The sequence below is a fragment of the Macaca nemestrina genome, chromosome X (genome assembly GCF_043159975.1).
Source record: "Macaca nemestrina isolate mMacNem1 chromosome X, mMacNem.hap1, whole genome shotgun sequence".
Taxonomy (NCBI): domain Eukaryota; kingdom Metazoa; phylum Chordata; class Mammalia; order Primates; family Cercopithecidae; genus Macaca; species Macaca nemestrina.
This window is the reverse complement of record NC_092145.1, coordinates 145910249-145923122: the sequence shown is the minus strand read 5'-3', so window position 1 is coordinate 145923122 and position 12874 is coordinate 145910249. Positions and strand designations below refer to the sequence as shown.

Here is a 12874-nt window from a genome sequence, read left to right as displayed (position 1 = left end):
ACTTATTTTACAATATAAAATTGATTAATACATTAAAGAGAAGAAAAACCCAGATGATCAACCAGCCCAAAACAGCTTAGAAATTCACTGAAACAAAACAATAAACCCATATCTCAAACCCACGAGATAAGTAGTCTGGCTCCCTTACTATGTTAAGCTGCTCAAATATACTGACATCACCTATTACAAGGCACTATCTGGTTTCTCTCTATTTGTGTATCTGTGGTTCAAATTCAATGTAGTTACTGTAATGCCTGTATTTAGCCTGTTTTGGCTAAAAAGCTCTTTGCTAGACTGCAGATATAGATGGTATGCACATTACTTCTCTATCCGTGATTTCAACAGCCCAAAAGAGAATATCGTCTGTTATCAGAGGGAGATACTTTGTTATTTAACTAAACTTTTACCTATTCACTTTGGTCAATAGTCTCTAAGTATCCCTAATGCCTCTAAATGTTTTGATTAAAAAGTTCTGTACGCTGTTTGATTATCTCCACCGTGAGACTATAGCGTCTTAATTTCATAAACCTCATCCTCCTCATATTTATTAACTCAATGCATTTGTGTAAAAGAGATACTTCTGGAGCTGTGCTGGCCAAGAGAGTAGCTATTAGATATATGTGGCTATTAAGCACCAGAAATGTGGCTAGTTGGAATTGTGATAGGTTATACACGTAAAATACACACCAACTTTTAAAAACTTTGTATGAAAAAACAGATGCAAAATATCTTATTAACAATTTTTATACTAATTACATGTTAAAATGATAATGTTTTAGATATATTGGGTTAAATAAAACATATCATTAAAATGGCCAGGCATGGTGGCTCATACCTGTAGTCCCAGCGTTTTGGGAGGCCGAGGTGGGTGGGATCACTTGAGTTCAGGAGTTTGAGAGCAACCTGGCCAACATGGTGAAACCCCATCTCTACCAAAAATACAAAAACTAGCCGGGCATGATGGTGCATGCCTGTAATTCCAGCTACTGGGGAGGCTGAGGCATGAGAATTTCTTGATCCCAGCAGGTGGAGGTTGCAGTGAGCCGAGATCATCCCATTGCACTCTATGCTGGGCAACAGAGTGAGACTTTGTCTCAAAAAAAAAAAATAATAAAATAATAATAATAATAATTTCCCCTGCTTCTATTTACATTTTTAAATATGGCCTCTAGAACATTTAAAATTGCACATGTGGCTTACTTTAATTTCTATTGGACAGTACTGTTCTGGAGCATCAAGATAGTGTTATCATGTTGGAATTTACTTACAGCTTTAAAGAAGATGTAGTTTTCACTCCAACAACCAAGGTATCATCCATTACACGATACCATATCTTCTCTACTAGCTGTTCTGAATCTTGAAAATTGTCTGATACCTTTTCATCTGAGATATGGACGGAATTTTCTTCTTCACCCCAAAGAGGAACAAGACATTCCTTATAAAAAAAAAAAAAGTTTAAATAACTAATTATAAAATATGTACCATGTGCAGCAAAACTAAAAAAAAAAGTTAAGTGTGCTTTTGGCTAGGGCTTATGACCTAAATATTTAAAAACAAATCATAACATATCATATTATAGATTATACACAATTTACTAACATGAAATGTATAAAATATATAAAATTCCCTATCTATTCAGATGAGGTATCCAACAGAGAGTCAAAAGGGAGGTAAACCTGGAGTCCATTTTGGAAAAAAAAAAAAGTCTGATAATATGTACCCCAGTTATACTGAAAATAATCCACTCTGTATTTTATCAGTGACTTGCACTAAGCCTATAACTGTAAACTTTTGTATGAATAAAACTGATTAAACTATCTTTAGACTACTTAGAGCTTATTGCTAAAATTTTATTCTTAAAAGTCCAAGCCATACTCATTTCCACACACATATGGATATACAACATTAGAAACAGCAGTAATAAGAATAATAGTAATGATAATAATAATATACAACATCTATTGAGTGTTTGCTTTATGCCAGGCACTGTTCCAAATGCCATTTTTGTATCAATTCATTTAACCCACACGATAACCCTAGTACCCTAGGTCTGTGGTATTATCATCTACATTTTACAGATTAGAAAAATGAGGTACAGGGAAGTTATGTAACTTGCCCAGGGTCACACAGCAAGTAGCAGGGCTGGGATCTGAACTGAATCCAACTGGTCCCAGAGCCCATGCTCTTCCTTAACTGTTACCCTATACTGCCTCTCTATGTGGTAATTACTGAAGAAAGATAGGGGCATTCACTCAATAGGAGACAAAATATGTTCCCAGGAATCTGACACTTCTGCCAGTAGTTGTGAGTTCTGAAGCAGGCTATTCATCTGAAACCTGGGGACATTTTTACTACCTGCCAGGTTTGCTTTTAAAACTAACAATGTAAAGGGCCAAAAATGGGGCCTTGCACATAGTGGTTTCAATATATTAATTTCTAAACATTCCTTCCCCTTTCTAAAATTGGCAAAATCATTGAGGTGAGGAAAGGAAATGGTGTAACAGTTTTAACAATGACTTTCATGAGGTTTCCCAGGAAATTAGAACAGTAATATAGCAACACAATGTGTTTTTGTTATGTTTTATTACATTAACAAGATCATATTTTGGACCCAAATCCTTATATGGCTAAGACTGGAATACAAATACAAAGCACAGCCCATGACAAAAATGGTCAATCCAGAAGGAAGTCAGAGCTAGGCACTACAGTGACTTGAGGGAATAAAAAGCAACATTAGTTCAGCTCTTACTGATTTACTTCTAGTGTCGCCATGTGTGTCTTTCTCGGTATGAAATTAATGTGCATAAATATTATTTTTATGAAGTTTCAGCAGTTTTTACTAACTTCCTACATTAATGTACTGACATAAGTTACCACATAAGAGACCTGAGGAAGTTCTTTTTTTTTTCTTTTTTTTTTTTTTTTTTGAGATGGAGTTTTACTCTTGTCACCCAGGCTGGAGTGCAACGGCAGGATCTCAGTTCACTGCAACCTCTGCCTCCCAGGTTCAAGTGATTCTCCTACCTCAGCCTCCCAAGTAGCTGGGATTACAGGCATATGCCACCACGCCCAGCTAATTTTTGTATTTTTTGTAGAGATGGGGTCTCACCATGTTGGCCAGAATGGTCTCAATCTCTTGACCTCATGATCCACCCATCTTGGCCTCCCAAAGTGCTGGGATTACAGGCATGAGCCACCACACCCGGCCCTGAGGAGGATCTTATTATAATCAGCCACAAGGAAAAAGAGAGTAAAATTATAAAAAGCAGATAGAAGGACTAAAAAACCCATAGCAGTGTAGGAACACTTGCTAGAGGGAAAAATATCCTTAGAAAGAAACAATCCAACAGACTAAAAGAACAATCATTATACTAATAATAAAATTATGTCATCACCAATACAAAGTTAAATAATACTCAGTATATTCTATTTAAGAAGTCAGTAAACACATAATTCACTTATGAGTAATTTCTATCCAAACAATACAAATAAAAAAGTCTAACAGTTAAATCTGTAAACAAAAGGACTTGTTCCCCAAGGTTCCTGATAACTGAAACTTTAATATGCTACAGAATTACATACAAATCGATAAAATATTGGCTCCTTAATCAAATATTTTTCAAGGTCATAAAAGTCCACCATTATAACCTCTGCTGCTTTTCTTCTTGATCCACTGAGCAGCATTTTCTAATATATTCTAATATTCCAATTTAAATGACTTTTCAATAGCTCACAGATTTTTAATTCATAAAATGATAAAATGGTCACATGATTACTTTTACCTCCTCTGCACTTGATGTATTATCATCTTTTCCTTGAACCAGGTTTATCAAAGCTTTGTAAGATTTTGAAATAATTTTTTCCTTAAGAAAGAGATGCTGCCGTAATTCCCGAAAAGAAGAAAAACAAATCTATAAAGTAGAAAGAAAAATAGTTGCAAGAAACATGATTTCAAATGAAACCAGATATACCAATAATTCAGGAAGTACTTTCTCCAAATGTGCGAATCAATTCATTTTTCTGCAGAAAATAAAATACTTCTCAGAGCAAAACTGTTTTGTTTATAGATTTTAAGTCTCTAAGTTTAAAAAATGTATCTTCTTTCAAAGGAAAATATAGAAAATAACTGCAACATAGAGTTTATGTATCAAATTGAGAGAGTGGCAATATATTAGCATGTTTCACTAGTGAGTCATTAAGTAACTTCGAATCAATGTGAATAAAAATCAAGGCCTACAAATACACTCACCCCACACAAAATAACTTTTTCTTGTTGAAATAATTTCTGCTTCATAAACAAGGCATCCACATAAGCAAAGACATCATAATGAATAGAAATTATCACTTTTAATCTGATACTGTTCGAAATTCTCTGTTCATGTAACCTTTATAGCAAAATTTTTAAATAAAATTAAAATTGTAATAGCTCCCAAACTATGTTTATTTTTGTGCTAATAAACTCGGTGCTAGAGTCTACTGAAAAATACTGAAAACTACTGAAAAAAATAACAATTTGGCTCTGAACCGCGCATACAGCAATCCATTCCTTTCATGATACCAGATAACTAGATTTCAGCACTAAGGATGAAACATTCACAGAATATATTTTGCTACTGAAAATTTAAAGAGTCATGTTATTGAACTGATAGAAGTTGTTTCATTTCAGGTGGATATCTGAGGCTGTTTAAGTATTCATCTGGCTTTTAATGAAACATCTTTTTCTAGATTTAAACAACAAAATGCATCACTTTTGGGATTCTTTTCTTTTAAATTACATTTCAAGGCAAGTAAATTATTTTTCTTTTAATCAATGAATAGAAATTGGAGAATGAAGACTGAATTATTACTATGTGTCACCTTATTGCGCAAAGTATGTGAAGTGTCTAGCTAATGTTTTAAAACTTCCTATGCTGACCTAGTTCTGTGGGCTGCACATGATTCACACTCCATCACTCAGTAATTTGTGACAGGGAGAGGCAGATGTACCCATCAAAGGTATGTAGCCACAGCTGAGCTACTGGAGGGGTGGGGAGTAGAAGAAAAAACTATGTGGGCAGACTGAAATGCACCCTCGAAAATTAACAGTGTTCACTCTTCCTTCCTCCTTAACATGGCCCTTACTCCAGGACAATATAGTGATTCAGTAGAGTAGTTAAATAATCTTGGCTGTGAAGTTTTGCTACAAAGCTACAAAAATAAATTAGACACATGGTAAGAAACTTAAACAATGTGAAAAAGTACACCTCACCTTCTCTTCCTAGATGCTGAATTCCATTTGCAAAACCAATCGATTGTGTACCTTCCCAGAACTTTTCCATGTGCATGTTAAGGAATGCTTTTTCCTTTGCACCAACAAAAACCCACCCAAACCAAACACAAGGAGCACATCGCACTGCATGACACTGAACCTTGCTTTTTTGTTCTTTATTGTGATCTCTATCATACATGCAGAAGAATGCACATTACAAAATAACATTTTACAGACTAATAATGAGGCCGACACCCATGTAATTCCACCCAAATCAAAAAGTAGCAGTCCAGGAGCTGCCCAGGGGCCCTCCACAATCACAGTTGCCCTTTCTCCCCTGGAGTCAATATTACCTTGGCCTTTTAAGATAATTTCCTTACCTGTCTTCAAATTTTACAACCTTTGCATGAATTCTTAAGGAATATTTTAAGTTTTTTGTGTTTTGCTTCTGAACCTTTTATAAATGGAATCGTTCTGCATGCATCAGGCTTTAGAGTTGCCCATGTTGACACTAGTAGCTGTAGTTCATTCCTTCCATTGCTTACAGTATTCCATCATATGACTGCCACAATTTACTTCTCCATTCTCCAGCTGATGGGTATTTGGGTTATGCTCAGTTGTGCAGTGTTACAAACAATGCTGCTATGAACATCTGTGTACATGTGTACAAGATTCTCTAAGGTCCTGGTCTCCCCATCTCCCCTTCCAGTAACTGATTGGAATACAAATTTCAGGGGAGAAAGAACAGTGAAATGGACTCTAGTTCTAACTCTGTAAGTCACTTAACCTTTCCGGCTCTCTATTTGTTACATCATGTGCAAAATGGTGCAAAGGTAGGCTGGCTCATCTCTAAAAGGCCTTCCAGCATTTAGAACTTTATTATCTACATTGAAAGCTACTGTTAACATGTGGATACTTGAAACAAAATGGATATAAGAGACAGTTATCTCTTATCCACCACCTCCATTCCTCCCTTCCTTCCCTTAATGTTGTTTAAAGCCTTTCATACTTTCCTCGTCTCTGTGCTACATTCTGGATAATTTTTCTCATATATTCGGGTTCACTAATTTGCTCTGTATCTCTTTTATCTCTTTAACTGTTAAAGTCATCTATTGAGTTTTTTATTTCAGTGTGTTTTTGCTTGAAATAGATGCTGTTTGGTTATTTTCTGTGAATACTTACTCATGATGCCTTTTTCTTTATGTGTTTAGTTATTCTGTGGACAGCTCATTTTCTTTGAAAAATTACTTTTGAGATTTATGAGGGCTAGGATGAATGTGTGTTTCCAGAGAGGATTTTCTGTTTGTTTCTGTCAGGTGCCTGGGGCACCACCAATTTAAGTTCAACACACATGCTCCCAGGGCAGAAGTAGCATCAGTGTTCTGCTTATCTCTCTAGGTTCCAGTCTTTAAAGTTTGATTTGATAATTTATTCTTATAGTGTCAGCTTTTTGAAGCTTCTAAGAAGGTTTATAAAGGAGACTTCATCTATCATTTTCAGTTTTAATCAGGAGAGTTGATCCTGCTTCATAAATTAAACCTTTCATAAAGTCATGCTTTCATAAATTAAAGTACTTTGGCATCATTTCTAAATCAGTATAAAAATATGCATTATTCTCTTAGACAGCTACATAGTATTCCATGGTTCAGCACATCACAATTTACTTATTATACGCCTAATGATGTATGTTTAGATTTCAGCCAACATTGTAGTTTATAAATACTACATAAACATTCTTGTAAAATCATCTCTATCCTTAGAAGAGATTTCTAGAAGTGAAACTGCAACAGTAAAAAGACATGAGTAATTCATCTTTTAGTAACTACAATAACTTTACCTCTGAGAAGGCTGGGCCACTACACGTTCACAAAAATACGATAGAAGAATGTACATTTATATTAAGAAAATTAATATTTTGTCATTTATTACAATTTCTTTTTTCACAATTTGTCTTATTACTTTTACTTTGTTCAGGGTACAAAAATTTTGAATAGATGAATGTCTTCATTCATGGTTCTATGTCTGTTATGATGTTTATTAATCTGTTATTCAAATTCATGTCTAATACATGTTCAATAAGCATTTATTAAAGTAAACTCACTCTAATGATGAAATAGTTGCAAAATAATTTTAAAACAACCTGCAAAGTAAAAATATTTGCCACCTGGCCCTTTCCAAAAAAAGTTTTCCAATCCTAGGCAAAGAGGAAAAAGTTCAGTAACACAGCAAGAAAAGAGACAAATCCAAAAGAGAGGATACAACTAGCATGGCCTCCTCTTTAGCATAATTTTTAAAAGGGGAAAAGGGGAATTATTCTAGATAAAAAGACCAATAATAGATATAATCAAATGCGAGTAAAAACTTTGATTGATTGGATCCTGGAAAAAACAGTTATAAAAACATTTTTGTGATAACTAAACATATTTGAATATGGACAAGATAGCAAATAAGATTAATGGATCATTAATAATTTTCTAACTTTGATAATGGTATTGTAGTTGCATGAGGAGAATATCCTTATTTTTAGGAGATTCCTGCTGAAATACCTATGAGTGAAATATAGCATTTGCAACTTTTAAATGGTTCTACAAAAATATATACACACACACACACAAACACAAACAAAGGAGGCCAATAAGATTTTTAAAAGTAACAAGAGTTGAATGTATGTGGGGATACAGAGATAATCACTGTATTCTTGGAATGTTTCTGTATATTTGAAAATGCTATAAACAAAAAAGGCAGCTTACAAAACAACATACATCTTATAATCACATTTCTATGTAAATTTGCATAAATTCATTTAAAAATCTGCAAGAATATACATGCCAAAATGTTAAAATTGGTTATTTCAAAGAAGTGGAATCACAGACAATCATTAGCTTTGTTTTGTTTTGTTTTGACATTTATTTGCAAAGCCTCAGTATTTTATAGGGAATGTGCATTACCTTGGTACACTTGGGAAAAATCAAAAACAAAAAACTCTTTTAGGGAGCTTCTTATGGAAAATATGAGAGTAAACTGTTCATGTCTGCAATGTATTATGATTTATCATATTCACTGCTACTCTAAAAAGATACTGTGGTATACTGATCCCGGAAAGAACGTGTTTTCAAAAGTGAGCTGCTTCTATTTTCTCTCATGAGGCTTATTAAATCTATAGAGTCTTACTATAAAAAAGGTATCATGTTTAGACGATACATTTATAAGTAGTATCATAATAGTTTGTACACAGGTGCCAAAAAGATAAAGATCCTTTGAAATACCATTTTTCCCCAAGCACCAAGTTGCTTATACTTTAAAGACCTTTCTTTCAACGTTCTTTCCTTCATTTAGAATAACACCAATCGAAAAGCAAAAGAAGCAAACAGACACTAACTTTCAGTCCTGTTTCTAGAGGTGGAACCACCAGGTAACGATTCTCTTGTTTGTCTTCAAATAAGTCATCTTCATTGCAAGCCGATGGTTCACTCTAATAAATAAATAAATAAATACACTAAGACTGAAATTTTGAAATAATTGAAAATTCATAAAACTAACAAAACACAATTAAAGTATATCCAGTCAGAACACCCTGCTACACACTATTTTATAAAAGGCAAACTAGGCCAGACGCGGTGGCTCGCGCCTGTAATCCCAGAACTTTGGGAGGCCGAGGTGGGCAGATCACCTGAGGTCAGGAGTTCAAGACCAGCCTGACCAACATGGTGAAACCCTGTCTCTACTAAAAATACAAAAAATTAGCCGGGCATAGTGGCGCGCACCTATAATATCAGCTACCTGGGAGGCTGAGGCAGGAGAATCATTTGAACCCAGGGGGTGGAGGTTGCAGTGAGCTGACATTGCACCACTACACTCCAGCCTGGGCATGACAGAGCGAGACTCAGTCTCCCAAAAAAAAAAAAAAAAAAACCAAAGGCAAACTGTATATTTTCCCCATCATCTTCTTATAACTAGAAAAAAATTATTATGGTTCCTACTACTACCACCTAACATTTATATACTGCTTTACAAAGTATCAGCTGGTTAGTTTTCTTTTTAAAGAGCAAACATTTTTCCATTTATTTATTTAAGAGACAGTGTCTTGCTCCAACACCCAGGTTGAAGTGCAACATAATAATCACAGCTCACTGGAGCCTTGAATTCCTGGGCTCTCATTAGCTTTTCAAAAAATCCTAAAATTCCATAACTGGAGAAAAATTAAATTATGCTATTTTTACTAATGAAAAAACTGAGGCTTTGAGAGATTTTTTATTGATTTGAAACTTCAGGGGCATAATTTCCCTTATGTCCAAGATCTCAAGATATTGTGAGCTGTTACTTCCTTTACTAAAGCAGTTTTGCTTCATTTTATTCCTTATTTAATCCAATATTATATTTATTGGTATAAAATGTGATTTTCAGAAGCAAGAATAAAGTTAATTTATAGTATTGCTATCACTTAAGTGATCACCAGATGTACTATAATTCAAATTTATATCAAAAGCATGGTCAATTTGTATAACATTTGTTGAAAGGAGATTCAATGTATATATTTAAAAGATTCAATCTATATATTTTTAAAGTTCAAAATTTTAAGTATAAAACCACAAATATTTAAATGATAGGTCAAAGCTTTTGGGCACTTAAGTTTTCTGAAATGGTTCTTAAAATACCATAAGTAAATAGAACTTACTGAATAGTTTATTTTTCCAAGATCTGTTATTTTAAATGAAGCCAGGCAATCTGAGTTCAAGGAGTCCTTAAAAAGTAGGAGTACTTGTTCAGTTCCACTTCCAATAAAGTCATCTATCAGTACTAAGCTAAGTTTTTCCCACTTCGCAGCAACCTAAAAGAAAGGGAGCATTATAGGAGGAATAGACAAGAAAAAAAATCAAATGTGAAATAAACAAATTAAGTCCTTTTGTTTCATGTAGTTGTAATTTGTAAAATTCAATCTTATAAATGAGTAATGAAAATAGCAAAAACTAAAAATAAAGATATTAGGGGATGAGAAAATATAAGAGTTATAACAACTTCATAAAGAGCAAGGTACTTAGATTTAATATTTTATTCAGGTTTGTCCAGGGACTGTCACGTTCTTGATTTCTATATTAAAATTTTATTGTAATCTATAAGTTCTAACACTTTTCATGACTAAACCTTTGGAAATTCTAACATTTATCATGAGTCAAACTCTAGTGAAGATTCTTTCTCTCACACAGCTAATTTAAGGAAGACCCTCATTCCCATAACTCTTAGTGGATATATATTTATGATCAGACAAATTACCCAAGGAATTCAGTTGCGTTAGGTAACCAGACAGTACTAGTAGACACCTTAAGAGCTCTTAATACAAACTCACCTATAGTAGAATCAAGATGAGCTTAAAACCTTAAACCCTGATGTGGGTATGGAGGGGAATACAGCTAGTATCGGGTACACAGGTGAGGGGTCCTAAGAGTGGAACAGCCAGAACCATCCTAGCCTCATGGAATGATTTGGTCAGTTTATATCAGAACCTGAGACCTCACATTTAAAATAGAGGACAACTTCTTAAAGGTACATATAGCTGAAAGCCTCAAGATTGGTCCCAGGGAAAACTAACACCATGAGGATCAAATCCCCCTTCTCCCTGAGACAAAAAAGCTAAAACCCCTTCTCAGAATTCCAGGAGCACAGATACATCATCTAGATGATACAGGAGGGTAGCTCTCATTACAGCAAGAATGAAAGTAAGGCTCTTCAACCCACATACCCAAATATCAATCTTCCCCTACAAGGCTAATTTCCAAAGTTGATTCTTCACTTGTGCAGAGAGACAGCTTATCTGTAAACCCATATCCTCCCTTTCTCCCACCAGTATCATGGAGTATAATGGACTATGGGAAGAGACATTAGTAATAAGAATGTGCTTGGCAAGAAAACAGCACAGAACTATGTATGCATACATGTATGCACACACATATTTGCAATCTATAGCTCTAGAATAGTGCCATCCAATAGAAAGGTAAGTGAGCTCCAAATACAAGGCATATAATTTTAAATTTTCTGGTAGCAGTAAAAAAAATGAAATTTTAATGTATCTAACACAATACATCTAAAATATTGTCATTTCAATTCAATGTAATCATTAAAAAATTGAGAGATGTTACCATTTCTATTCTATTCATCTTTGAAATTTGATGGTTGACATTTATAACCTGTTTTAATTCAGACTAGCCACATTTCAAATGTTGAATAACTACATCTGGATAGTGGCTACCATATTAGACAGCACAGCACCAGAACACATTAACCTCTATCGACAACACACCAATAGCTATGCTTCCGGTATACTTGACAATGACCTCAATTTTATTGACAGATGGATTTTTTTTTTGAGACAGGGTCCCATTCTGTTGCCCTGGCTGGAGTGCAGTGGCACAATTATAGCTCACTACAGCCTTGAACTCCTGGGCTCTAACAATCCTCCCACCTCGGCCTCCCAAGTAGCTGGGACTACAGGCATATGCCACCACACCCAGCTAATTTTTTAATTTTTTGTACAGACGGGAGTCTCACTATGTTGCCCAGGCTGGTCTCAAACTCCAGGCCTCAAGCAATTCTCCTATCTTGGCCTCCTAAAGCACTGGGATTACAAACATGGGCCACCACACCCGGCCTATGATCTCCATTTTGAAATGCCTGCCACATAGTTTCTTGTCAAAACTTGCAGAGACAATTTCTACTCAAGAGAGAAAGCCGAAGAAGAAAAAAGCTAATCATGTATTACTTTAGATTCACCTCTGTTTCAGGTCCTATTACCACATTAAACATCATACCTCGGGCTTTTATGAAGTGTTGATCTGGGAAAACACTAACCTTGATTTTCATTATTTACTCTAATTTATGCTTGTTTGTATTTTACCTCTCTTTGTAAGCTGGCTTAATTCCTTCTTGGAATGAGGTAATAAAAGGATGGATGGATGGATGGATCCATAGCCAACCCAAAGGAAGATGGCTTCTATCGCTTTCTATTTTGGGGGAAAACTGCTATCAAAGAGCCACCTTATTATTTAATAAGGTATTCATCTTATTACTCAAAACCTTTTACAAAATACCACACAAATTCTTCTCAGAACCTAATGTTAGAAAAAATATTTTCCCTTGTAGTATGTTCCTTTCAGTTGTAAAACCCATCATATTTATTTTTTTGTCTTAACTGTTAAAACTAAATGTAATTGTTCAAATGGAATTACTTGTCTTAATCTGGGTTTTTGGCATAATTATTTCTATTCCCACTTTATTTCTAGATTCTTAGGTCTTATTTCTGGTTTTTTTTTTTTTTTTTGGAGACAGATCTTGCTCTGTCAACCAGGCTGGAGTGCAGCAGGGCGATCTCAGCTCACTGCAACCTCCACCTCCCAGGTTCAAGCAATTCTCATGCCTCAGCCTCCTGAGTAGCTGGGACTACAGGCATGCACCATGTTGGCCAAGCTGCTCTTGAACTCCTGGCCTCAAGTGATCTGCCTGCCTCAGCAGCCTGAAATGCTGGGATTACAGGCGTGAGCCATTGTTCCCAGCCTTATTTCTGTTTTTAAAGTAACTGAATATTTTACCCTAAACTAATATTTCCCTTTTTTTTTTTAAGCAGTTGAGTATAAA

At 34.9% G+C, this 12874-nt stretch overlaps 1 protein-coding gene across 2 annotated transcripts in view; it reads right to left on the bottom strand.

The window, feature by feature from the left end:
- Nucleotides 1-12874, bottom strand: part of LOC105478148 (FA complementation group B) — a 77915-nt gene that overhangs the window by 53773 nt on the left and 11268 nt on the right. For both annotated transcript variants that reach the window (XM_071088833.1, XM_011735174.3), the window contains 4 exons: nucleotides 9924-10076; nucleotides 8628-8720; nucleotides 3783-3911; nucleotides 1269-1435 (listed from right to left, as the gene is read on the bottom strand). In XM_071088833.1, the coding sequence (XP_070944934.1) occupies nucleotides 1269-1435; nucleotides 3783-3911; nucleotides 8628-8720; nucleotides 9924-10076 (542 nt within the window). The remainder of the gene's footprint in view (nucleotides 1-1268; nucleotides 1436-3782; nucleotides 3912-8627; nucleotides 8721-9923; nucleotides 10077-12874) is intronic.